The sequence below is a fragment of the Herpailurus yagouaroundi genome, unplaced genomic scaffold (assembly GCF_014898765.1).
Source record: "Herpailurus yagouaroundi ecotype Mexico unplaced genomic scaffold, PumYag 140, whole genome shotgun sequence".
Classification (NCBI taxonomy): Eukaryota; Metazoa; Chordata; class Mammalia; order Carnivora; family Felidae; genus Herpailurus; species Herpailurus yagouaroundi.
In genome coordinates, this window is record NW_024412395.1 from 51762380 (window position 1) to 51790238 (window position 27859).

Consider the following 27859-nt stretch of genomic DNA (forward strand, 5'->3'; position numbering starts at 1 on the left):
ACTGCACCACCCAGGCGCCCCAAAGCTGCTTGAACTTTTAAACCTCTCTGGGAGTAAGGCCTCCTCCTAGCCTTTTCTAACTTTAAAAGGTTGGTTCCTTTAGCACTGTTGGTGAATTGGCAGGGACTGGGTGGTTGTAGTAATTTCCTAGAACTAGATTTCTGGAAATATCCCTAGGTGTGCAGGACAATTATATTTTAAATTTGGAAATTTCTTTCTTCCTTCACTATTTGTTAAGTATCTACTTTATGCTGGAGCTACCATGGTGAATGATGGGATTTGATTTGGAGCATCAAATTTTCATTCTCTGATACAGAGGGCTAGAAAATATCCTGTCCCCTAGAGAGATGACGTTTGTATAAATCAGGTACTCTATATTATGCCAACACATATTGGGAGGAAATTCTGTAAAACTTCAGTGTAATACAATGAGCCAAAATCATTATAAAATATAGCTGAGGATTTACATTGAAATAACCCATGTTTCTTGAAGGTAAAAATGATCACAGAAGATATTTTTTCATTCTGACAGAGCTGTGTGTAAGCAGATTGTTGATCACAAGCCAAACAGTAGAGGAAGGACAAGTGAATGTACCATTGAAGGAAAAGGCCCACTTTGAACTAACAAAAGGAAAACAAGCACAACCTCTTTCATTCCTCTCCTTTCATTGCTGTTTGCCATTGTATCTCTATTCCATTGTTTCTTGACTCACTCCATGTCTGTCTCTTAGATTCCTGATTGTTTCACACACACACTTGCCTCCTCAAGATGTGAGGAAGACAGCTTCCAAACTCTTCCTGTCCATTGGGAAGGAACCAGCTACCTCTCCTTTCCTGGTGTTTTAGGTCATATCCATTCGAGAGTAAAGCAACATCCAGAGGAAGGTGTTAACTGGTGTATCCAGGCTTGAGATGAGCTATGAGGTGCACACTAGCTCCACTGCCTTCTAAACCTTTGTTTAACAGAAGACAGAATACCTTCAGGTTTATGCAAGGGATCTTGCCCAGTCCATCTGCACATGGCCTGGGTTTCTCTAACTTTGTAGGTAAAAAAGTTGGGACTAATTTCTGACAGCTATAGGCTTAACATTTTGGAGGGGGAAAATGTTTGTGGGGACCAGTATTGTGCTTTGCTTGGGAAAATGTGCATTGTTTATGAACAAGACATGTGCAGAGACATGTATGACATACAGGACAGGACATACGGAGCTCCCCTGAAGCTTGGCTTAGAGGAAGTGGTATATAGCAGAGAGAAGGCCTGACCTGCAGCTTCAAGGTTTCTGTTAAGAAATGGCCTCTGCCAAACCTCACTTGGGCACAAACAGTAGAATTCTTGCCATGAAATGACTTGGGACGCAAAGGAACGTCCTTTGCTATGAAATCAAATAATTGTTCGTGTTTGAATATAATGCCCACAGGGCAGGGTACTATTCACCTAATGCACAGAGAGGACACTGCAAAGCCAATGTGGACTTAGGGTCTGCTAATACCTGATATCATGTTGATGTGGCACAGAACTGTGCTCAAGGTGAACCTTTGGTGCATCTGTACCAGCAGGACTCAAGGTTAAAATTTCAGAGGAAGTCCATGAGTGCTTCAATTTCGAATCATCTCTTCCATGCTGGACCTCATATAGAGTTCCAGAATCTGGCTAAAAAGAGGTGCTGCCCAAAATGGCATCTTTACCACCTCAACCTTGAGTGAAGCAACATGATCATGATCAATAACACACTCAGGTTGCCTTTATTCTATGGAATCATAGTTATTTAGGCTACATCCACATAATAGTAAAGAAACATTAGGGGAGAAAATGAACTGCTATGGCAAGAGTGATTGGGCTTCTTTTCCTCAAAAGACTCCTGTGTGTAGAAAGGCAAATTTTGTTTTTCCCTTTAACAGATGAAACAGAAGCACAGGGAATTTAAATAAGTTGTCTCCCCTTATGTGTTATGTGAGCTTAAAAATTGGCATCAAAGCCCTCTTCTGAGTCCTCACCCAGTTCCCTTTTCAGTAGACCACACTCTACGATTGGTTTCCATCTTGGATATGGCACATGGACATAGGGTACCAGCTTTTGGAAGAGCTCTATATACCAACCTAAGCAAGTGGACTTTGGAATCAAAACAATTGACTTTAACCAAAAAACCCCAAAAATCTGATTTAAAAATGGGCAGAGGACCTCAATGGAAAGAATACATGCTGATGGCCAATAGACATATAAAAAGATGCTCAACATCACTAATCATCAGGGAAATGCAAATCAAAAGCACAATGAGATATCACCTCACACCTGTCACAATGGCCAAAATCAAGAAGACAAGAAATAATAAGTGTTGATGAAGTACGTGAAGGAAAAGGAACTCTGGTACAGTGTTGGTGGGAATGTAATTGGTGTAGCCACTATGGAAAACAGTATGGAATTTCCTCAAAAAATTAAAAACAGAAATACCATATGATCCGATAATTCCACTACTGTGTATTTTCCCAAATAAAGTGAAAACACTAACTCAAAAAGGTATATGCACCCCTATGTTTACTGCAGCATTATTTATAATAGCCAAGATATAGAAGCAACCTAAGTGTCGATCTTGCCATTTGCAACAAGACAGATGGACCTAGAGAGTATTATGCTAAGAGAAACAAGTCAGACTGAGAAGGACAAATACCATATGATTTCACTCATATGTGGAATCTAAAAAAGCAAAACAAATGAGTAAATAAAAAGTAGAATCAGCCTTTAAATACAGAGAACAAACTGGGGGTATAGGGAGATGGGCCAAATCGGTGAAGGGGAGTGGGCTTTTAGGTGTAGAATGATTAAGTCATGGGAATAAAAGGTATAGCACAGGGAATATAGTTGATGGTATTGTAATAATGTTTTATGGTAACAGATGGTAGCTATAGTTGTGGTGAGCATAGCATAATGTATAGAGATGTTGAATCACTGTGTTGTACGCCTGAAACTTCTGTAACATTGTAATTCCACTATACTCAAATTTTAAGAAAAAGGAAAGAAAATCAAGCAAACAGGGCACCTGGGTGGCTCAGTCGGTTAAGCGTCCAACTTCGGCTCAGGTCATGATCTTGCAGTCAGTGAGTTTGAGTCCCGCGTTGGGCTCTGTGCTGACACCTCAGAGTCTGGAGCCTGCTTCAGACTCTGTGTCTCCGTCTCTCTTTGCTCCTCCCCCACTCACACTCTGTCTCTCTCTGTCTCTCAAAGATGAATAAATGTTACAAAAAACAATTTTTAAGAAAATCAAGCAAACAAAAGCAATTGACTTTAATTCCCAGCTATGCCATAATTTGTCATATGGTTTGGGGAAAAGTACTTAACTTCTGAGCCTTAGTTTCCTCACCTATAAAATGGGACTCATTAAGGCCTAATTCTCAGGACTGTTGTGAAGATGATTACAAATAATATATGCAAAGCATCTTGCATGGTACCTAGTACCTGGTAGATATTCACTAAATGTTAGCTCCCTCTCTGTACTCCCTTCCCAAATAAGAACTTCACTGGGAAAAATAGTCTGTATAGTACTCTCTCTGTATGTGTGTATATATATATGTATATATACCTACATCTATGTAAGTGAGCATATATATTATAACTTCAAAAAGATCAAACTATTTCTCTCACTTTTGGAGGAAAAAAATAGTACCTGTTAAATCTTAAATGTAGTTACAATAAAACATTTATAAGAGAGAATTTTCCATGGTGCCTGGGTGGTTCAGTCAGTTAAGCGTCTGACTCTTGATTTTGGCTCGGGTCATGATCTCCCAGTCGGGATCTCACAGTTCTGAGATTGAGCCCTGTGTGGAGCTGAGTGCAGAGCCTGCTTGGGATTCTATCTCTCCTTCTCTCTCTGCCCCTCCGCCACTCATGCGTGCTCTCTGTCTCTCTCTCTTTCTCTCTCAAATAAAAAAATAAAAATAAATAATTTTCCAAATCTTGACTTATGTCTTGCTTATCTGACAGGAAAAGTTAAAAAGCAATAATATCATGTGAAATGTTTCAGGTGGTTTTGTTGTTTCTGTAAAGAGCTGTGCTCCATAATGCCAAGAGCTTGATTCATTTGCGTAGAGAAATTTTTTCACTCACCTCGACATTGTTAAGATTTAATGGTTTAGTATGCTACTGACATTTCCCCATTCACTGGTTTGAGGCCCTTCTGTAACTCGTTCTGGAAAATAGCAAGTCCCCTGCTCATCCTCTTCCATGAAGTCAGAAACTCTAAAATCCAGGAGTTAAATATCACCCAGATTTGCTGCCTGCTGGTGTGGAAAGCAAGTCGCCTTTCAGATGTCTAAGGACTTGGAAGATCTCAGTGTGCATATCATACTTAACCCACGGTGACGGGTGATTGGCAGCATAACAGCTGAGCGACAGCCATTTGGCTGGGAGTTCAAACCCCAACACGAAGAGCCATAGCAGGATCATGGCTTGATTTGCTGTGGCCGTGAAGTCTAAATCACCGAGCACAGAGGTGGAGGCAGAGGTGACAGCTGGTAGCCATTCTCATCAATAAAGTTGTGACGGTTGAGATGTACAAGCAACCAGAGCTTGCTAATTTCATAGACTTTGAGCCAAGTACTTAGTGTCAAAACCAGCTATGGTCAATGATACAAATGGCTCTGAAGGGTCCCTCGTCAGCAGCAGGGCTCTCCCCACCAGACTCTTTCTTCCTAGTGGGTGAGAAGTGATTGGATCCTGCTTTCCAGGAACAATCAGTTTGAGAAGACCTTATTTTTTTATTTTTAAGTTCTGGTGATTTTTTAAAAGTCATATTTATTGAGGTGTAATTTATATACAATAAAACACAAACAGTTTGATAAAATTGGATGAACACATACAGTCAGGTAACCCCCTCCACAATCAAGAAAAAGAAAATTATGAAAAAGCTCCCTCATGCCCTTTCTGTCACCATCCCTCCCACACCCTTAGCTCCTGGTGACCACCAGTGGGTTTTCTGTCCCAATAATTACGCCTTTTCCAAAATGTCATAAAAACAGAGTAATATAGTACATAGACTTTTGTGTCTGGCTTCTTTCACTTAGCATAATGCTCTTACAGTTCATCAGTGTTGGTGCATTTAACACTAATTTGTGCCTTTTCATTGCTGAGCAGAACTCCAGAGTATAGATATTCCACAATTTTGCCAATTACCAGCTAAATGATATTTGTTTCCAATTATTAGTGACAGTGAATAAAGCTGTTATAAACATCCAGACCTTTATCTTTTTAGGGAAGACTTACAGGAAAGTAAATAACTTTGATTTATGGGAAACAGGAGCTGTTTAAGCTAGAATGATCCTAGAGGTGGGAGTTATTTCCTTCTTGACTAACAAACGGTAACACTTGTTTTCCTAACATGTTATTTTTGCATAGCAATTTCCAGTTTATACAAGGCATTTTCATTCACCTTATTTTTGTAATTATCAGACTAACCCTGAAAAGTAGGTTGGGAATCTTACCCCATTTTACAGATGGTAGCTAAGAAACACTGCAGTCAAGACTGCCTCAGTCCTGATCTGGTATCCTTCCCCCAAACATTTTCTGAACAGGAACATCCTCTCTGTGCAGAACACTCTGCTAAATGCTTTTGGGGTGGTCACAAAAACAACATCAAAATTATTTTTTTTCCCAGTAAGAGGGGACAGTCTGATGCTCCACATCATATGTCAGCAGGAAAATGCAAATTAAAACAACAAAATACCATTATACACCTATTAGAATGGCCAAAATCTATAACACTGACAACATCAAATGCAGATGAGGATGTGGAACAACAGGTACCTCATTCGTTGCTGGTAGGAATACAAAATGGTACAGCTACTTTGGAAGACCGCGTGGTGGTTTCTTATAAAAGTAAACATACTCTTACCATATGATCCAGTAATCACACTTTTTGATATCCACCCAGAGGAGTTGAAAACTTATGTCCACACAAAAACCTGCACACAGATGTTGGAGGCAGCTTTATTCATAATTGCCAAAACTTGGAAGCCACCAGGATGTGCTTCAGTGGGTAAATGGATAAATAAACTGTAGTACATTCAGACAATGGAAATTATTCAGTGCTAAAAAGAAATGAGCTATCAAGCCACAAAAAGGCATGAAGGAAACTTAAATGCATATTACAAGGTGAAAGCCAGTATGAAAAGACTATGTACTGTATGATTCCAAATATATGACATTCCAATAAAACCAAATCTATGGAGACAGTAAAAAGATCAGTGGTTGCCAGGGATGTAGGAGGAGGTTAATAGGCAGAGCCCAGAGGATTTTTAGGACAGTGAAGATACCATATGACACCATAATGATGGATATATGTCATTTCTTGTCCAAACCCATATGATATACAACATCAAGAGCAAACCATAATGTAAACTATGGATTTGGGGTAATGAAGAAGTGTCAGTGTAGGTAACAAATGTACCACTCTGGTGGGAGGTGTTGAGAGTAGATGCATATGTGGGAGCAGGGAATATGGAGAAATCTCTGTGCCTTCCCCCCTCAGTTTTGCTGTAAGTCTAAAACTACTCTGAAAATGTTTTAAAAAGGAGGTGGGAGAAACAGTCTCAGATGGAACCAGGACGGACACATCTGCCCCAGGCTTAAGAGGAGTACTAAGCCAGAGCCAACTAACACAACCACAAGAAACAATCTATGAAGCTTCCTCCAATCTTTTTTGTAAGCAGGCAGGGCATAAATTCTATGAAGTAAATCCCATTGAAGGCTGCTGGGAGTCAGAGAACATAGTGACAGTCCCTGGATGCTTAAAGGCAAGGGGAATTCCCCAAACAGTGATGGTCCAGGGCAGACAAGAAACTCATCTCTAGGATGAGAGAAAACCTTCCTCCTTAGTTTCCAAGTTAGAGAAAGCAATTATGAGGCAAGACTTTTCTTTGAACTCAAAGTTTGACCGGGATAATGACTGGAATTAAGTACTAGACAATCAAAGTGGAAAATGATCTCGTAGGCCTGAAATTACCAGAATTGTTTTATGTGGAGACTAGGGTGTCTGATGTGGCTGTTAAAAGAAAAAAAAAAAATCTGTCAATGAGATTCTGTTCTTTGAGAAAAGAATTTTACTTTCTCAGTGCTGCTTTTGGTGGCATTTGCCTGTCAGACCTCCCACAAATTGGCCTCTTTATGTTCTGATAAGATGGCTGCTGACCAGCTGTCACTCCAGCCAGAAATGACACAGGCTCCTTGTGCAATTGGCCAGCAGCAGTTAGGAGGGGAAGGTTGGGCTTTTGTGCCTCATCTGTATGCGCCTTCTCTGCCAGATACAGTAGGCACCGTTTGCCAGGTCCATTATGAGAGCAGGAAAGCTTACCCAGCCTAGATCCCCAACCAAGAAATCAACCTGGACAGTGCCCCTGCTAGAAAGCATGCCTCTGGGTCTGTCCTCTGGGTAGGCCATCAAATGCCTGTCTAGACCAGAGGCTCCTCCCATAGCAGCTGATCTGTGGGACCTTAGAGGCCCAGACATGTGAAAGAAATAACTTCCACTTCTAAAGGAAAAAATAAGAGTTAATGATTTTTGAATGTTTACATTAATGGGGCTGCACTGTGTAATATTTAGGAATCCAGACTTTAGGGCGAAACTGTTTGGGTTTGAGTCCTGGCTCTGCCACTTTCCAGCTGTGTGTGTGACTCTTAGGCAAGTCATTGAACCTGCCTGGGCCTCAGTTTCCTTACCTGTAAAATGGGAATAATAGTGGCCTCTACCTTTTAAAGTTACCATGAGGATTAGTGACGGCCTTAGAACACTTCATGGCACATAATAAGCCATATATTTGTGTTTGTTAAATGAAAATAATGGAAATTTCCCTAACTCCTGTTCTTAATGAGCCTCCCCTGCCTCCCCAGCCAAATCAAGCTGAATACAGGTACCTGATTTTTTTCTCCTCATTTCTTTTTTCTTAACAGCTGTCAGCTTTTCCTCTTCATGTTAGTTTCCTAGGGCTAACGTAACAAATTACCCCAAACCTTGTAGCATAAAACAACAGAAATGTATTCTCTCACAGTTCAGGAGGCTGGAGGTCCAGAATCAGCAATGTTGGTTTCTCCTGGAGGCTCTGAGGGAAAATTCTTTCCATGCCTCTCTCGTAGCTTCTGATGCTTGGCAGTCTTTGGCTTAGACACCCATCGCGTAGCTTTCATTATCATATGCATTCTCCCTGTATCTGTATCTTCACATGGCCTTCTTAGAAGGGCACTAACCATTGGACTGATGACCCAGCTGAATCCAGTATGACCTCATCTTAAACCAGTTACATCAACAAAAACCTTATTTCCGAGTAAGGTCACATTCTGAGGTTGTAGATGGACAGGAATATTGAGAGGACTCTAGTCTACCCAGCTTACCCCCTTAAAGTTTCAGGGTGTTTGTTCATTGTTATCTCTTTTTACTCTTACTCTCTGTATTAATTAGAATGTAAGCTCCATGAGAGTATGGACTATATCTCTTTAAGTATAGTCTGAGGCAGCCAGCCTTGCTTAAAATGGGTTTACTGGACCACCTCAAGAGAATGGAGAGGCATGGTGTCATCAGGCTGGGTGTGGGAAGGTCACGCTTGAGGTAGGAGAGTCACTCAGAAGGAGAGAGACAGAGCAGATGGAAAAAAATTCCCATTCGAGGAAATTAAAAAGGAGAAAAGTCAGAGATTCCAAATATTCTAATGTGGTATATCTAGAAGTACTGCCAGCAAATTAGAAATAGCCAGAGTCAGAGGAAGGTGGGGGATGAGAGAGAACAAGGTTTACATCACAGGTCAGAGAAAAAAAGGAGACGGCACAGAGTTTGTTGACTGCCTCAGGGCAGAGCCTAAAGAATATCTCCTCTGTGGGAAGGAGGGACTCTGCTGCCAGTGTGGTTTCTTCTAGAGCCAAGGGACCCAACTGGAAAGAACTAGCCATCTTCAGATACCTGAGGTAGTCTGAGATGGTGGAACATCTTCAAACCATCATGACCTTGAGGGTCATGGAGAATGGAAGAAGAGACGTGACAGCCAAGATAAACCCTTCAGTATTTTTCCACCCAAGGCATGAGCTGTTTTGGTAGAGAGGTATTTAGGTGTTTATCAACATGAGCCAAACTAACTGGACAATGAAAAGCTGCAATTGTGATAGTCCTCAACCAAGTGGAATGTGTAGTCTCTCTTTTCCATGATGGCATTATTGGTTGTCAAGCCAGGACGATTAAAGAACAGGGCTATAAGATGAAAGGAAAGGACAGACTTGCCTGAGGGGTAGAGATGTGGAGGGAAGGAGGAGACCTTGTCCCTCCTTTTACTTCCCTGATGGTACACCTGAAAAGGAAATAGGAAAGCCACCTGGTTGTCAAACCAGCAGCCCTGGCCTGGTGCACTTAAGACTTCTATTTGTCACCCAGCTCCCTATTTGATTAATGCAATCAGTGAGACAGAGGTTACCTGAATTACCAATGTCACCAAGCTAGTAGGAAGTCCAACCAGAACAGTTATCAATTCTCCTATTTTCTACAACTATGCCCTTTCCAACCACACTGTATTAAATCTTAAAAATAAGTGCCAGATCTGTTGATGATATTTATCACCTTGGAGTCTCAAACTGTAAGACAAATGTGGGTTTCGCTAGCCACGTGATGTCACCCACTTTGGTAATTGATCCAGGTATGGGAGCATAACCTTGGTAAGTTACTCCTTTGTTTCATTCCACAGAGCACCCTTCAGGCCAAAGCAGTGATCTGCAGCCTGCTGTTGCAGGGGACACCAAGGAAGGTGCCCACGTTCAAGACTGTAGTGAGCTTGGTGACCACACAGGTAGGATCATTAGAGGTTTGGGAAGGGTGTCCTATAGTTAGAGACGTTCCATAGCTGAAAATGATCGCCTGATATGGTGATCTGTTTTTCTATAGGTGACAGCTGATTAAGTGCAGGGACGGCTTTACAAAGGACCCCATAGGTGATTTCACGGAAGGGAAGGAGTAAAGGGAGATAAGCTCGGCTTCTCTGCAGCTGCTCCCTCTGCCCTCTGACCTGTTTACTGGGGAAACTGGTCTCGTTGTGGCTCTCCTTACTGATAGCCTCTCTTCAACTCCTCCTCTCGGAGTAGACCCTGACACATTTCTGTCTGACTCATGTTGGGACTTATGAAAGTTCAACCTCTTAAGATCTTTCTGTGATCCTGACATTGGTAAATCGACCTCAAACTAATCAAGAACATTTATGGTGGGAAGTAGCACCGTGGACAAGAACTTAAAACTCAAGGTCTAAGCCCTCCATCAGTTAACATCCTCGTAAAATGAGAGAATTAGACTAAATTAATGGTTTTTAAATATTGAAAAAATATTGGAATCTTCCCTTTTTGCAGTTTGAAGTTTCCTGGACTTCTGCTGCAAGAAGAAACTATGATTTTAAAAAATATGGCCCTTAATGCTAATGCCAGCATTTTCTAAAAAGTGAGGATGAGTTGCCCCGGATTTTCCAGTAGAGTTTGCAGTTACAGGGTATCAGCAAGGAGTTTCTGGGCACATCTGGCTCCTTTGGAATTGGCCATGCAGCCTATTTTTCAAGGAGGTACAGAACTGGGACTTCACCTTGGAGCAGGGAGGTTAGGGAGTAAGAGAGAAGGAGAAGAGGGAGAGCCCAGGGAGCAGCAGTGTTTCCTGAATTTGAGGAGACTTTGGGGTGGAGACAATGACACCCTTTTCATTTTCAAAAACAGGATGCCTAGCTCTTACTGACTCATGGTCTAGACCCTTTCTCTGTAGCAGAAGTCACAAATAGGAGGTCTTCTGGTGTAATCAGTGCACAGATGTATTTTGTTTGGTCAGATACAGTGTTTGTTTGTTTTTTTTTTTTTAAACTTTGAACCCAAATGTCTTTAGGTGGGGCATATATTTTCTGCTTCACCACAAACCCTAACCCCCCCCCCCCCACCCTCTTGGCCTGACAGTGCACACATTCTTGTTACCTGAGTGACCCCAAAGGCATTTGACTTTGCACTGCCTGCTCTGGTGTTTTCAGCCATATCTTCTCCATTTTATTCCAAAATGGTCCAGTGGAGAATTGGCTTGATTTTCCTGGGAAATATGAATGGCTCATTAAGCTCAATCTGACTTTGGAAGGATTCGACTCCTTCAGAGAAGGAGTCCCAGCATTACTTTATTTCATTGAACCAGAACACTCAGGGATGCTCCTTTGAGGAAATGAGAATCCATATCTGGAGAAGCTTCTGTTGTCACTCCTGGACGTATTCAAGTCTGCAATTCAAGCTCTTCATCGTTCAGCCACGTCACTGGTGTCATTCCTTTTAAGTTGATCTATTTACTTAGACTGGACCACCCTATTTTACCTTTCTGTTTTTCTCCATATCTTCACTTTTCCAATCTCCTTGTGTAGCAATTAATTTGCCAAAGAGATGAAGATGATTCCAGCTGTCACCAGGACATAGTTAAAAATATTTGACAATACTGAGTTTTGCTTTGAACTCAATAGTTTGATGGTCTCCTTCTTATTTAAGTTTATCTCTTTACTCTGACTCAAATCCTTCTCCCTGCTCTCCAGGCAAAGCTGGAGGATGGAGAACAGACTTCATCTAAGCTTTATTAAGAATATTCTGTAAGTTTTCTGTTTGATTTTTATACTTCAAATAACTCTTAAAAATCAATATTTTGATGACTGAAGTGTAAATGAATAAGAAACATGGAATAAGTTTTCCCTTCAATTACATGAACAGAAATTCTATGGGTTTTTATTGTAAATCCAGGCAAAGTAACTAGGGGCATCTGCTAAGTTCCAGGTGAAGATGTGGAAGCTTCCTCTCTGGGGAAAAACATGGCACCTTCCTCTGGAGAGTCCCCAGCCAAAAGGGGCTTGGTGATCTTTTCTTGCTTTGTTTTTTCCTCTCTGAATCTATTGAACTGCTGTTGCTCCTTTTTATTCTGAAGATCTCAGATGGGTGGAGACAACAACAATCTCAGCTTTCCACGTGGGTGATACCGGCTGGGCTTTGATCAGTGCATGGTAGCTCTTGGTCCAGCTGAATTGGGCCAGAGCACAAGGTTAAAGATTATTCCCATCAATGGTCCTTCTTAATAAGCAGAGTTATCTGTGCCCTGAAGTGGGCTCCTCTTTCTTCTTTTTATGTCACTTCTTGCTTTTATGTTGCTTACCACGGTATTACAAGTAAGTGTAGGCCTAACAGTGTTTTGGAATCTCCAGGAAGGGGAAACCTGCCTGGTCCTCTACTGGGAGGAGTTGGTCAATCAAGAGATGGGAGGGAAGGCAGGGAAGGGAAGTTAATGAAATTCTAAAAAGCTGCAGATATTTTTCTTAATTTCTTTTTTGTCTTCTTTTAACATTGTTGTTTCCCTGTCTGGTCATGATGTTTTTTGTGTGATAATAAAAATGTAATAATATTCCATTTAAAATTTAAAAATTTTTGTCTTTATCCTTTGGTGTTTATAGCAATAATAATAACAACAACAGATGGTCTTATCTACCGTTGATAGCTCGAAGAATTACATTTCTTCTACACAAAACATATTTGTCTAAGGAACCAAACTAATAACATAGAATCAGAGCGTAGTCTTCCCAGAATAGACAATATAAAACAATTGATTTCTATATTTATTTTTCTGCACTGTATCTTTGTCATGCTATGTGTTCAATCATTATAATTTCAACCTTATACATTTTATGCATCTTCTGCAGTATGTCACAATTGCCAAATTTATAAATTATCCTCACTGTTTATATTTTGGTTTGGATGCTTTTAGATGATCTGAAATGAGGATACCAAATAGGTGCAGTCTCTCTTGATTAGTAGTAACTGTGTGAGACTGTAAATGCTCAGCCCTGACCACAGGTTAAATCATCCAGAGAGTTTCTTGAAATTGAAGCCAACCCCACCCCACCCTGGGTCAGTTTCAGAATCTGTAGGGGCTGGGCTCAGGCATACTTAAAATCTTCCCGGGGTGATTTGAATATACAACTAGGATTAAGAACCATTGATCTGGAGCAATGTCTGTCAAACTTCAGCACGGATCAGGATCACCTTGAGGGCTTGTTAAAAACACAGGTTGCCAGCCCCTCCCCCACTCCCTGGACATTCTGATTCAGTAGGTCTGGGGTGGTGCCCAAGAATTTGCATTTCTAACAAGTTTCTAAGCGATGTTGATGCTTCATGGGTTGTCCCTATCAAGTCGTGATCACGTGGCATCTGCACTTTGGGAAACACTGATGTAAAGCGTGTTAGGAAGGACCTTGAAGATAAATTAAGGTTTAGTGGAAAAGAGGGGCATGATTGATTAGTTACAGCTGGGCTGCCAGGGTCACTGAAAGGAGGAATTGTATTTGTTATCCCCACTCTTGAGAAACTTACTGGTAAACTGTCCTCATTCACAATGTAGAAATGGGTTACTCTAGGAATGCTTCCCTGTTTACATTCAGTCCTACCCGCATTGTGACAATCCATTCCTTGACCTACCATCTGTGTCAGCAGGCCACCCTGTCCTGCTGTCTAGGACCGGAAGCTGGCCTGCTGTCTTGCCCAGTGCCATTCTTGCTGCCACCATTGCAGTCTACCCCATCTGGGGGCCACTGAGCTCCGTTACCTCTGTTGCCAGAGAAAGGTAGCTTGTTTTCCCAAAACCATGAATGATTTTACCCAACTTGCTGGCTGGGATCACAGAACAGGTCAGTTTTGATGACATGTCATAGACAAAGGCTGCGGAACAGCAGGAGGGGCAGGAGAGAGGTACTACGGAGTGTAGACATGTTCTAAAACCTAACCCTGCCTATTTCTGAGCTTGTCCATAGATCTCTAAGTACTTTGTTTGTCTTCTTGTTTGTTTTCTCTCAGTTCTAAGGGGCTCTATAGATCATAAAGTCATCCCACAAACAGAATTCAACAATGGCCATGAAGACACTTCAAGCAACCCTCCTGCTATCACTGAGAAAAATTGGTGAGTCTTATCCATAAGCATTCCCAATCTTAAACTCAGGTGCTCTGTTCCAATGGACACTGAAACAGAGCTATTTCTAACAGTGGTTTGGTGAGTTGGAGACAGTGGAGCCAAAAAGTGTTTTTTATCAGATTCTCCCAGGTCAGACGTCATTACTCTGTGGGCAAAAGTCTTTATTCTACAGCACAACCTGAGCGCAGTCCCGCTATTTGGGTTCTCTTCATGGTAAAACAGGTAGTTGCCTGATGAACCTTAACAGATTCTCTCAACTGGGGACAGTTTTGCCTCTCTTCCCTACTTCCCTCTCCCCCCCCCCCCCCCCCCCCCCAGCCCCGGGACACTCAACAATGTCTGGAGATATTTTTGGTTGTCACAACTCTAGGGGGAGGAGTTGTACTAATGCCATCTAGCGGGTGGAGGCCAGGGATAGTGTCAAACAGCCTACCAGGCACAGCACAGCCCCCTCACGACAATGAGTTGTCCAGCCCCAAATGACAGTAGTTCCAAGACTGAAAAAGCTTGGTTTACGCTGAAGCAAAAAGGGAGCATCAATTCCTATTTACCCAGTTTCTAGTCAAATATAATTCAGAGTAGAGCATTACAGCCCAGGGCCACAGCACCCCATCTTCGGTGTACCTAGGAACTGCTCGGGTCTGCAGAGACCAATATCTCTGCCAAATGGAGGCTCATGTCACTCTAAGTCAGACCAGACAAGGCCATGACATCAAGCACTGGACACTCAAGGAGCTCCTAGGCTAGGCCTTCTGTTCTTCACAGAAAACTCCCCAACCTACCCTTTCCCAGAAAAGGTTTTCAGGCCCTGTCACACATGTCACCAGGAAGAGGACACAACCACAGGAAGGAGTGGACCATGGCAAAAGGAAGGTCTAACTAGAATGAAGCTTATCTTTCTTCTTTTCTTCTAAGTTGGTTGTAGGGACTTTTTCATTAACAGTTTACTCCAGGGGTTCATGGGTGGCTCAGTCGGTTGAGTGTCCGACTTAGGCTCAGGTCATGATCTCACAGCTCATGAGTTCGAGCCCCGCCTTGGGCTCTGTGCTGACAGCTCGAAGCCTGGACCCTGCTTCAGATTCTGTGTCTCCCTCTCTCTCTGCCCCTAACCCACTCATGTTCTGTCTCTGTCTCTCTCAAAAATAAATAAAGATTAAAAAAAATTTTTTTTTAAGAAGTGTACTCCAGGATTTGGAGAAAGTTCTTTGCATCGCTTTGCACTAGAAAGTTCTTTGCATCACTTGGAAAAAGAAGTGGTTTCAATTTGTACTTTTTAAAAATATTTCTTAATCTCTTGAGGCTTCTTATTAATATTTTTGAGACTTGACAAATTATCAGTACTTCTCTAATGGTCTCAAACTGTTGTTGGACTGCTTATAAAGTAGACTACTTTCCCAGTAGGATAGGTCAGCCAAGGGTACTTGAGGGAATATTATAGAACATAATACTAGATACTCTATACTAGAATAACAAACTTTAGAATTTCTGATGCAGCAGAAAGACCACTGAACTTGGCAGGTGGAAGACTTGGGTTCTGGTCCTAGTTAGTGCTGACATTTTCCAGTTGTTAGACCTTGGACAAGTCAGTGAACCAATTTGGTCAATGCCTCCAACTGCCTGACTCCCCTCAACCTCAGCTGGTGACTGACTTTAACATAGGGTATCAGGACAGCTGTAAGCAACTTCACCTTTGCTTCCCTCCACCTAAGAATCTCTCTTTCTCTTCAGCTATTCTTTCTCCCTTTGCTCCCATCTCAAAAGGCTATGCTCCCATCTCAAAAGGCTACAGGTCCCTCCTTGCACAGGTGAATGCCTTCATTGTGGCCCTGCCCTCATCATTTAGCCTGCCCTGGCGTTCTCTCTCTAGTGTCTTTCTCCCTTTTGCTTATACTTCTCTCCATTTTACAAAAAAGGCCGCTTTTGGCCCTTGCTTCCCTCTTATTACTTTTACCATCACACTTCCTCAGACTAACATCCTGGTCTGGGGCCTCATTCCCTCCCCCACCACCCTCCTTATTCCTGAAATCCGATCTGATCTGTGCCCTCCCTCTGTCTCCACAGTTGCTCTTGGGAAGTTCAGCTCCCAGTTGCTAGAGCCTTGTCTTCGTCAGACTCTGCAGCATCAGTTCCATGGGCTGTGCTGTCCTCAAATTGCCCTCCTCCGTGGCTGTCTGCAGCATTGCAGGCTTCAGGTTCTTCCTCTAAGACATCCTGGTCTCTGTCTTCTCTGGCCCCATCATCCTCTTCTACCCACCATTGGAATGGGGCAGCCCTCCAAGCCCTTGACTTTCTTTCTTCTCTATTCCTCACCTGAGTGATATCCTCTCTCGCTGGTATGCTCTGGTATCAACTGACTCTCAGCTGAGTGAGCACAGTTCTTGGGATTCTGTTCTGCTGACCGTGTTCTGATTTCCACACCAGGGCCTCAGCAGAAAAGTTCCCACCAAAGCACCTTTTCTGCCTGACCCCTCTGCCCCCCACTCTTGTGAGTTGAATAAACACTCTGGTGACCTAGCCTTGAAACCTGGCAGCCATTTTTGATCCCTACCTCTCATTTAACTCCACCTCCAATCATTTTCTTAGCATCCTTCCCTGGTCCAGCCCTACCATTATCTTGTTCTCTCTCCCTCTCTCCCTTTTCTCTTCTTTATAGACCAGCTTTTATTTCTGACACCTGATCAATTATCCTAAAGTATATTCTGGCTTTTCAAAGAACTTTAATGGCTTCCCATTTTAGACCAAAAGAGGTTCAGACTTCTCAGTCTGCCATGTCAAGTCTCTTTCTGTCTTGCTCTGCTTTGTCTTCCAGACTCACCTCCAGTACGTCCCTATATGCACCCTGTGGGGTCAGACTTACCGTTTTACCAATGTAACTACCTCTGTTCTCTCTGCTCATGCCTTTCTGTTCAGTTCTTAGCTATCTCATCAAGACACATGGTCATATCCCTTCCCTCTATGAAGACCTTAATTCTCTTCAATGCTCCTTGAATCTTTGTAGTCCATTTTTAACAGTACTACTCAGAGTGCTGGTTCACAACAAGATAATGAGTTCATATCAGAATGTCAATCAACCCACTGCTTTCTTCATCGAGGAAGTCTTGCTATGAAAAAAAAATATCAGCAGAGCTAAATAATGTACTTGGTAATAAACTGATTTACATTCTGGCACAAGCTCCTTATGACATTGAGTGAGTAGGAACAGCTCACAGACAGGGTCCTGGGACCACACTTTGGTTTATCACTCTCTGTCGCTTCACATATTGCGTGGTGGTGTGGTTGACTGTGTGCTAGGAGGTCAGCTTCTCAAAAGTGAGGGTTGAATCTTATTTCTTTCTGTTTCCAACACATGCAGTAGGTACTCAATACGTTTATTGAGCTGACATCCAAGGCCACTCTTAGAGCTCAGATTTTTATGAAATAAATGTTTTTCCTGCTCAGTCTTTGGGTAAGGGGCAGCAACAATAGGATCCAGAATAATTCATTAGATAGGGTGTCAAGATATGCCTGCCCCAGGGGGTTAGGGGTCTCATTTTGCCCTCTGTGTTGATGGTCACCTCAGTGCCCTGTGGATCAACCCAGGGGTTGACAGGAAGGAAACTGGGGAGAGCAACAGGGGAAGAGATGGGCAGGCAAAGAAGAAAGCTGAGTCATGCCAATGATGATGCTCTTAGCAGCAATTAACAGACCCTCCAACCAATATGTTTAAGAATCCCTTGAGATAAAGGTCTGAAGACAAAAGTTCCAGTGCTGGCTCAGTTGCTCAGGGATGTCATTAAGGAGGTAGGCCTTTTCATCTCTTTGCTGTTTTCAGTGCATCAGCGTGCCCCTACTTATGGTTGCAAGGTGGCTGAGGCAGCACTAAAGCAATACTTCCTCACGTGGCAGTGTCCAAAGCAGGAAGGAAGAGGTGGATGGGGAGCGGGTGGGGTTCTCCTCAGGAGTCTCTCTCTGTTCGTCAGGATGGAAGCCTTTCCCAGAAGTCCCTGGGACACTCTCCTCTCATCTCACTGGCCAGAATCTGCCAGGGAGCTACAAGGAAAGCTGAGAACATGAGCATGGGCATTTTCAGCTTCTGCAAATAGGCTGTAGGCAAAGAAGAAAGGGGTTGGAGAACCAACCAACAAAATGTGCCAGAAGAGTCCTGAAGTAGTAGTGATGGGATCAGACAGGTACTAGGGAAAGATAAAGAGAAGGCAAAATCAGAGGGAAGAGCTCATAAGGAAAACCCAAACCTGACAAGAAATATTGCTGAGAATAAGAACAACATAATCCTTCAGAGTCACTCAATGTTTGTTGTGAGTCCAGGTCCTTTTCTAGTTATCTCACGTGATTCTTATCCAAGCCTTTTGGCTGGCATTACCGACCCGTCTTATGGATAAGTAAACCAAACTGGGAAGGCCAAGACTGTAGTCCCCAAAGCTTGCCTAGAGACCAGTGCTGAGTTGATGTATCAGATTTACCTAGCCCCTATTCAGCTAGTCTGGAGGGGTCACACAGTGTCACACAGAGAATAAATGGCAGGTCACGTTTGAAACCAGAGCTTCTCTCTCCAGCAATAAAAACAACTAACATTTAGCATTTATTAACAAATTTGGGGCACTATATTAAGTGTTCTGCATGTACTACCTTATTTAATCCTTAGATTACCCTATGAAAGAGGTACACATTTTATAATTTCCGACATTATGGTATTACAAGTAATTTGCTTTCTGGTGGTGGAGTCTGGAGAAGACATGCGGAAATGGCACCTCTCAAGGGGAAGGAAAAGAAGGAAGAACAGGTCATCAGCCTCAGATCTCAAGTGGCTGAAGGAGAAAATGTATTTGATGTCCACCACATCTTTGCATCCTTCAGTGACACTATTGTCCGGGTCACTGATCTTTCTGGCAAGGAAACCATCTGCTGTGTGACTAGTGAGATGAAGGTGAAGGCTGACCGAGACGAGTCCTCTCCCTTTGCTGCCGTGTTGGCTGCCCAGGATGTAGCCCAAAGGTACAAGGAGCTGGGCACCGCTGCCCTCCACATCCAACTCCAGGCCACAGGAGCAAATAGGACCAAGATCCCTGGCCCTGGAGCCTAGTCAACCCTCAGAGCCATTGTCCACTCAGGAATGAAGATCGGGCAGATTGAGGAAGCCACCCCCATCCCCTCTGATAGTACCTGCAGGAAGGGGGGTTGCTGTGGTCACCGTCTATGAACAGGATTTCTCAAATTATTGTTTTCTGTTAATAAACTGCCTTTGTATAAGCTTTAAGAAAAAGATAAGTAATTTGCCAATATTGCCCAGTAGTAAAGTGACAGAGTCAGGATTTGGACGCAGGCCTTCTGACTCCAGAGCTGACACTTTTAAGTTACTGATACATTCTGCTGCCTGTCTAGGTTCCAGGTTCCAAATGCTTAGCCCATGGCTTTTTCTGCTCTGTGCTCTCTATAAATGTCATTGTGACAAATCTTAAATCACAACCAGCTAAGGGAAAAACCCTGGTGGGCATAAAACCGTCATCCTGTGATTGGTGGAGAGAACTCCAGCACCGAATTCTTGGGATTAAAGCCTCATGGAGAAGATGTTCCCATCTGTGCATGATGGGGTGGGGGCTAACTTGGCTAGGGAGAAGGCAGCTTCAGGTTGAAAGGAGAAATCAGTGGTTGGTGTGGCCCTTCTCTGCTCCGCTTCCTACATGAGCCTGTAACTGTGTACAGTGAATGGCAGAAAGGAAATAGTCTTTTATGTCGTGGGGCTTTGTTCCCATGATGGTAATCCTCTATTTTAATGCTGATAAGTACAATAGTGAGGATTATGCTCCTTAATTTAATTTGGCCTGCATATGGCAAAGCTCTTGCCAGGCTTTTATTTGACATTCTTTAGCACAGCTAGCCTGTTGTTATATAACAAGAAGCCCCTGTAACGGAGGCAGGAGATTGATAATGCTGGTGCACATGTTTCTACCCGGCAGCTCGTTACACACCTCCAGAGAAACCGCTTCCTTGTGGGCCACTTCAGGGAGGATTCGGACTCCGAGTGACGGGAATCTTCATGACTCAGGCAGCTCGAGGAGAGCTGGCACCTCGCAAGAGGGGAAAGCGAGCACATATTTCTCCCACTCTGGGGCTTGGAGCCAATTGGGCTGACCTCAGAATGGATGAGCCAGAGAAACAGCCTCCCAGTCAGGGCCAACTGTGGGCCAGATCTTCATGTGGGCTGTAAAAGTACAGATTGCCACATATCTTGACACACACACTGCGTGGGGGGGTCCCCGCAGAAATATGTGGCAGTGCTAAGAAGATTAAACAAAACAAAACTTTCCTTATGTATCAGGAGGACCTTTCCTTTCCCACCCTTCAGTTCCCGTGCTCCTTTTTCCTTCCACTTCTGTTTCTCCCCCTCCGGAGGCCGGTGCCCTCCAGCCAAGTGCCTACTGCCAGGGCCAAGTTAATGCACTAGGCATTAGAGGAACTTGGACACCGAAGGAGGGTGGCGGCAGGTATGGGCGCAGTGGTAGAGGTGGTGGCCTTCTTCTAGGAAGTGCTCGTGATGTGGGAGATACGCTGTGTGTTACCTCCTTTGGGTAGAAAGCAGATGGGCCTTGGTGACAGTCCTGAGTTTAAATCATAGTTCAGCTTCTTATGAACTACGAGTCTTTGGTCAAATTCCTTCGTCTTTCTGAAACTCGGTGTCCTGGGCTGCAGAAAGGGCGTGATTGTGAGGATTGGAGATGATCTCTGCGAGAGAACTAGCATAGCTCTAGACGCATGGTAAACGCTCATGGGATGATAACACGCTGCTGTTGGTTGTGGTGATGGAAGTGGTAGCAACAGTAGTCTGTGCAGGCTAGCCTGAGGTGAAGAGTCAAGGCTCCTCTGGCTTAGCTGTAGGGCTTTAGACTAAAATACGCATTGAGGATTCCAGCACTTTAGAAACTTTGAACAGCCCTCACTCTCTGCTTTAACGTGAGGGTCATATTTTATTTTCTTGTGTTCCTGGCTTTTATGCCAGGGATAAACGTGAGGTTGAGTTTGGGCCCGACTCACCCTTGCCAATATGGCCAGGGTTTCACTGGCACAGCCCCAAGTGGTAACTTCCAGAGCTTACTCGATTGTTAGGGCCTTCTTGGAGTTTCTTGATTTTTAAAGTACTAATTGGTCACATTTATTTTCAAACCGTTTTTGAAGCCAGAAATCTTATCACCAGCTGAAAGGAGCTTCGAGGAAAAATCTGTTTTGAGTTATATTTTTCCTTGTGGATTTGCTTATGGCTGTACATAAATATTTATCTGAACTATTTCAACAAACCTTAAATCATCAGTGGATCAGTGATCCTTATGCAAAAGACCCTTTTAGAAGGATTGTGGATGTCAAGAATGTCAGCAGTCCAAGTTCTTTTTGGAGGACCAGATTCCAAAGTCTAGTGCCCTCTTTTAAAATTATCTGGAGCTGTTTGGTGATTTTCAGTATGCCTTTTATTTTCCTGTTTCTGTATACCTGTCCATGCTATTCCTTCTGAATAGGATTTCCTTGACAGTTCTTTCTTTACCTGGAATATTTTACTCATCCTTCACGCCATCACCCATGTGGCACCTCGTGCAGGGTTTTGAAACAGACTAGAGCTAGGAGAAGACCATCCCAGGTGGGAGAAAGAGTGAACCATGGTCCAGAGGCATGATGTGCAGGGGGCACAACAAGAAGGCGAGGTGTCCAGTGGGATGAAGGCAGAGGGTGTGGTGGGAGGGACGTGATGCAGGGAGAACTATAACGGGCAATAAAGCAGATAGGAGCCAAGATGTGGGAGGCTTAAAGATGCACAAAATGTTTTGGACCATATTCTATAAGCTGAAAAATGTACACATACAGTCATTGAGTAGAATATGGTCTGCAGACGTATTTTGGTTGGGCTGAACAATGTTTTTAAAATTCTTAGCTTAGTTTCCAACTTATAAAAATAGAAAGACTTCATGGAACAATTCAGATTTCTGATGGCTTTAAAAAATTGTTGTATCTAGCAGCAGTCTGCTGGGACCGAGTAGAGGGTGTCTTCCATTGATTCCTACTCACAGACTGCTTAATTCATGGCCTGGCCCCACCAGCATCTGAGTTTGACTCCTGTCCACTGTGTTCAGGAGCACCATGCAGGCAGAGGAAGCAGTTTAGGCTATGGACTCTGGAGCCAGATTGCTTCTGTCTAGGCTCAGGTCCGTGTCCAACTAGCTCAGTGACCTTGGGCAAGTTAAGCACATGTCTAATAATGGTACCTATCTCCTATAACCATTGTGAGAATAAATTATAGGAAATGTTTAGAAGACTACCAGGCGTGTAGTAAATGCACAGAAATGTTAACTGTTGTTACTATAATCTATATGTGATAATAAACTCCAGGGTTGAAACTGTCACTCATTTCTGGATAACAGCCGAATCTGGATCTTGGGCCATTATAAGCATAAGGGTAATTGATGAACGGATGAATGAATTTTTACTTCTGTTAGATCCAAAGCTAAATTTAATTAGTTTTCCCTCAAGAAATGCTTCTTATTTATGTTGAGTTTGACTTCAACATAATAACTGATTTTTGATAAAGTAGGAATCTGGCTTTCTCAGAAACCCAACAGTGCTAACAAAATAAGTGAATGGAAATGTTAACATCGTCTCATTTTTCTGTAATGGATCTAACTTCCCAACTCAGAAATGAGGCCTGGGGTGCCTGGGTGGCTCAGTCAGTTAAGCATTGGACTTTTGATCTCAGCTCAGGTCTTGATCTCAGGGTCATGAGTTCAAACCCTGCAATGGGCTGCATGCTGAGTGTGAAGCCTACTTAAAAAAAAATTAAGACCCAAGTTTGGGAAGATGCTTAATTATGTATTTTCTTTATGAAGCAGAGTTATTGGCAGGTAACTGCCTATGGTTACTATCTTAATTTAGAGTTAGCTGCTAGGATCCAGACATAGTGAACTTAAGCAGAAATATTAGAACACATTTTTTGAAGTTTATTTATTTATTTTGAGAGAGCGAGAGACAGAGAGAAAGCGGGTGGGGGAGGGGCAGAGAGAGAGAGAGAGAGAGAGAGAGAGAGAGAGACAGAATCCCAAGCGGGCTCTGTGTTGTCAGCACAGAGCCTGATGCTGGACTCGAACTCACAAACCATGAGATCATGACCTGAGCTGAGATCAAGAGTCAAAATATTTGACTGAGCCACCCCAGCACCGTGCTGTTAGAACACATTTTTGACTTGGGATCTCTGACCACCCCCACCCACACACGAGATCCACACTTCAAGGCAGTGTTTTGGGCCTGGTGTCTCAGACAAACATGGAGCATCTCCAGAAATTGTTTGCACAGTTTGACGTGAGAACCAATTTCGGTGTGTTCGACATAACCTCATGTATAGCCACAGTTACTGCATCACCCACCGAGGCCTTAAATGTGATCCCCTGTGGACACATCAGCAAGTGATGCTGTCAGCGAATGATGGCATGAGCTCTGTGGAGTTGACCTGCAATGTTGGATTTACTTTCTTTCTGGAAAGCCTGCACATTTACAGAGAACTTTGGTCCAGTGACACTTAATTTTATTTGGATAAATATCATCTAAAACTGAATGAAAGGTGGAAGTTGCTCTTTATACTTTAAGTAGCAAATAACTCCCCCCCCTTATTTTTTTTATAAAAAATCAACTGTTCAGAATGATAACCTGTACTTTTACTAAAGAAATCTCCATCTCTCTTTAGCTCTCTCCTTTTCCTTCTTTCTTTCCTTTTCTTCTCTCTCTTTCTGTTTGTCTCTCTCCGTATACAATTGATACCTACATCCCTAAAGTTCTGGTTTCTAATCTAAAGGACAATTTCAAGGAACAACAAAATTTGGCAAATTCTTCTGACCATTTCATCATCCCTTGCTCCCGTCCTACATTACCCATTTTGTGAGTGTAGGAAATTCTAGAAATTCAGTACATCTCTGATACCTACTTTGCTGGTATCCTCATCCATACGTTTGTTATGTTCAGGCTCAGAATGAGTTTTTGACAAAAATACCTTTGCAGAGCACCTGGGTGGCTCAGTCGGTTAAGCATCTAACTCTTGATTTCAGCTCAGGTCATGATCTCACAGTCATGATATCGAGCCCCACATCAGGCTCCATGCTGGGTATGGAGCCTGCTTAAGATTCTCTCTCTCCCTTTCTTATACCCTTCCCTATGCTTGTTCTTTCTCTCTCTCTCTCTCTCTCTCTCTTTCAAAAAAAAAATCTTTGGGGGCGCCTGGGTGGCGCAGTCGGTTGAGTGTCTGACTTCAACCAGGTCACGATCTCGCAGTCCGTGAGTTCGAGCCCCGCATCGGGCTCTGGGCTGATGGCTCAGAGCCTGGAGCCTGTTTCCGATTCTGTGTCTCCCTCTCTCTCTCTGCCCCTCCCCCATTCATGCTCTGTCTCTCTCTGTCCCAAAAATAAATAAACGTTGAAAAAAAAATTAAAAAAAAAATCTTTGCATATTGAGCCTATTTTGAAAGAAAAAACAAACTTGAGAAAAGAAAACTTGTTCAAGATGAAAATATTGCAGGAAACAAAATTTGTGTAAAAATGAATTCTAGATAAAAGTGTTTTATCATCAATACTTAAGGAAACCTAGATTATAATCTTACAGGTTGAAGGAAGAATAACTTTATATATTTCCACAGCCTTGTTAACTTTATTTCATTTTCTTTGGGTTAAAAGGAAAAATAGTAGTGTTTCTGTTCCAAATGTATTTCGTGGATTCTGTGGCATTTGGCTTATACCTGCAGGGCACAAATATTCCAACATATTTCCCATTAGTATTGCCCCAGTCACTTTAAACTGTGATGGACCTGAGCAAGTGTTGGCCACAGCAGCCATTGACAGTAGTGATGCCACACTCTTTCTGTGTGCACCTCAGTGACTTCTCAGACTTGCCTCCTTGATGAGCAGACAAAACAGAAGGAGGCTGGAATTTTTTTCTTTTCATCTCAATGGTGTAGGTCAGGAAGACAGGAATAGAGAGCTTTGGTGAGACAGGGCTCTAGCGACTGCTGTGATTGGGAAATTAGATAATAAACAGACCCTGTTACTAAGATTCTAATGGCCTAAAATCAACACAGTCTGGAGACGCAGGCAGGAGTGGCCTTCCTTGCTCTGGCCCAGACCTTCCCCGGAGAGCTCTTTGTGTCAACAAGAACAGCCAGCGCTCCTGGCCCGCTCCCAGCACTCAGAGTGGGGCTATCATTTTTGTTTGCTTTGCAAATATCTTAATGGGAAGTGGTTCAACACCACCTATGGGTTAATCTGAGGGGTTCTGCTTGGCAGCTGTTAGCTCTGAGAGCCACATGGCTGCTCTCGGGTGGAGGGAGTCAGGCTGACGGTTAACTACCCAGCGCCAGGTTGAGGCATCTCCTTTGCTTATTGGATTTACTGACTGGCAGGAAGCACAAGCACCTTGTTGTCTTTTATTTTTAGTTCGTTCCTCCTGGGAGTGTAAGGATGTTATTCTCAGATCCAATTGTGCTTTTCCCTCTAAGGCAGGGCTGTTGTTTCCATTAGTTTCTCTAGCATGCCACATACTTCTTTCACCCAAGTGCAATCTCATAGTATCTGTAATTTCATATTAAAAGTGGTGGTGTGGCAGTGGTGGAGTCCGTGGTATTGTTGCAGGAAGAAGGATCTGATCTGTTAGCCTGTTAGGAGGGCAAAGCTACAGCCCTGTCTTCACCTGGGATCTAAAGGCTTGAATAGATACCAACTTTCTTAAGAATCTCTGCTCTGCTGTTCCCTCAGTTTTCTTTTCTCTTCCTAAATTTGGCTCTCACTTGTCTTGACCCATGGGAACGCTTCCCCAGGTGACTTGGCCAACTCATGTTTTTCTGAATCTGTGTCAGTAGACATTGGCTCAAATGAACTCTTTCTTTATGCTTCCTTCACAGGATTTCAGGCAGGGCTGGGACAGTTTCCACAGTGCAGGTTAGGAAAGCTCCTAGACTGATGACAGACTTGTAGACAGTTTCCAAACGCCCCTTTTGTAAAAATGCAAAAAGTTTAGATGACTCTATAAACTCTGGAACAAATATCCAGCTACCCTCAGTAACAGTGCAGACTTGCTTCTAAGACTTTTTCCTTTCCTGAAGATTTCCACACCTATTTGTGGAGTTGCCTGGTGGTTGAGAGCAAGGGCTAGACCTGCTGCTGCTAAGGGTAAGTAAGGCTTTGATGAACTCATTTGCTCCATTTCCTCATCATTAAATGGAAGACAAAATGACACGATGTCTACTTCACCAGGTTGAGAATGTCCAGTGAGATAACGTAAAGTGTATCTTACCTGACACATAAAACATATTCATGAATAGTAATAACAATAGAGTTGTTGTTGCTCTCTCTGAAGTACCCACCTTTCCCTATGTAATTTTTAGTGTTCTACATTCTTTTCTGAGACATTCATTTTGAAATCTGTGGTTCCTAACTCTTTAAAATGAAGTCAGTGCTGAAGTGCCTGGGTGGGTCAGCCGGTTAAGCTTCCAACCTCGGCTCGGGTCAGGATCTCATGGTTCATGGGTTCCCCGCATTGGGCTCCTTGATAACAGCATGGAGCCTGCTTGGGATTCTCTCTCTCTCCCCTTTTCTCGCTGCCCCTCCCCCACTTGCTCACGTGCACATGTGTGCGCATGCTCTCTCTCTCTCTCTCAAACTTAAAAAAAAAAATTAAGCTAGTGCCAAATCGAGGACAATTCAGTATTCAAAGTAAATAATGATAATAAAAGAATATAGTGTATTGAATAAAATAAGAATCCACTAGTCTATATTGATAGATGGAAAGGAGGGAGGGAGAGAATGAGAGGAGGGAGGGAAAGGAAGATGAAGAAAGGAAGAAACGGGGTAAGCTTTTCCTTGCAATAAACTGTGAAATAATAAATGTAAAAGGAATGATGAAAACAGAAAATCATTGTTTGGCAACTGCTAAAATAACCATTGTTTTAGACAAAAATCATCAACGGATGCTAAAACTAGTAGGGAAAGTTTAAGGAGTTAACAAGCCTTTTACATAATCACAGAGTAAATCTCCATGAGATACTTAGTGATTGCAAAAAGACAGTGGGGCAGTCTGGCAGACCCTGCGTTAACCAAGTGTTGAAAGTTAGCATCACCAGTAATTGGACAAATTGACAGCATCTTCCTCCTCATGATGCACTGAGGAAGAACACAATATTACTTCGGTGGATTTCCTGCCAAATGCGCATAACCTGAATTTAATCATGAAGAAACAGCAGACAAACCAGAAAGACCTCTTCCAAAATTAATGATCTATAGGTTTTAAAATGCAACACAAAGGAAGACTAATGAACTGTTTCAGATGAAAGGAGACTAGAGAAACATGACAACTGAATGCAGTGTATGGTCCAGAATTTGCCTCTTCCAAAGAAGACATTATTGGGACAGGTGGCAAAATCCAGACAGCCTAAACATTGGATAATAGTATTGTATTAATATTAATTTCCTGATTTTGGTTATTTTACCTCATCATATAAGAGAATGCCCTTGCTTTTAAGAAGCACACACTGCGGCGCCTGGGTGGCTCAGCCGGTTGAGCGTCCGACTTAGGCTCAGGTCATGATCTCACAGCTCGTGAGTTCGAGCCGTGCGTCGGGCTCTGTGCTGACAGCTCAGAGCCTGGAGCCTGCTTCTGCTTCTGTGTCTCCCTCTCTCTCTGCCTCTAACCCACTCGCATTCTGTCTCTGTCTCTGTCTCTGTCAAAAATAAACATTAAAAAAAAATTTAAGAAGCACACACTGAAGTATTTAGGGATAAAGGGACACCAGGTGCAACTGACTCTCAAATGGTTCAGAAAAAAATTATATGTATTTGTGTATACGAATATCAGTATATGTGTACCGAGAGAAAGAGAGG

General features: G+C 42.9%; 1 protein-coding gene and 1 pseudogene across 1 annotated transcript in view; both read left to right on the forward strand.

Moving 5' to 3' along the window:
- The window catches only part of MYO3B (myosin IIIB), a 434070-nt gene that overhangs the window by 300103 nt on the left and 106108 nt on the right, over window positions 1–27859 (forward strand). Inside the window, exons 29-30 of the mRNA XM_040475346.1 lie at window positions 9709–9810; window positions 13856–13958. Coding sequence (XP_040331280.1) covers window positions 9709–9810; window positions 13856–13958 — 205 coding nt within the window. The remainder of the gene's footprint in view (window positions 1–9708; window positions 9811–13855; window positions 13959–27859) is intronic.
- LOC121030679 (40S ribosomal protein S14-like) lies at window positions 18703–19220 on the forward strand (annotated as a pseudogene).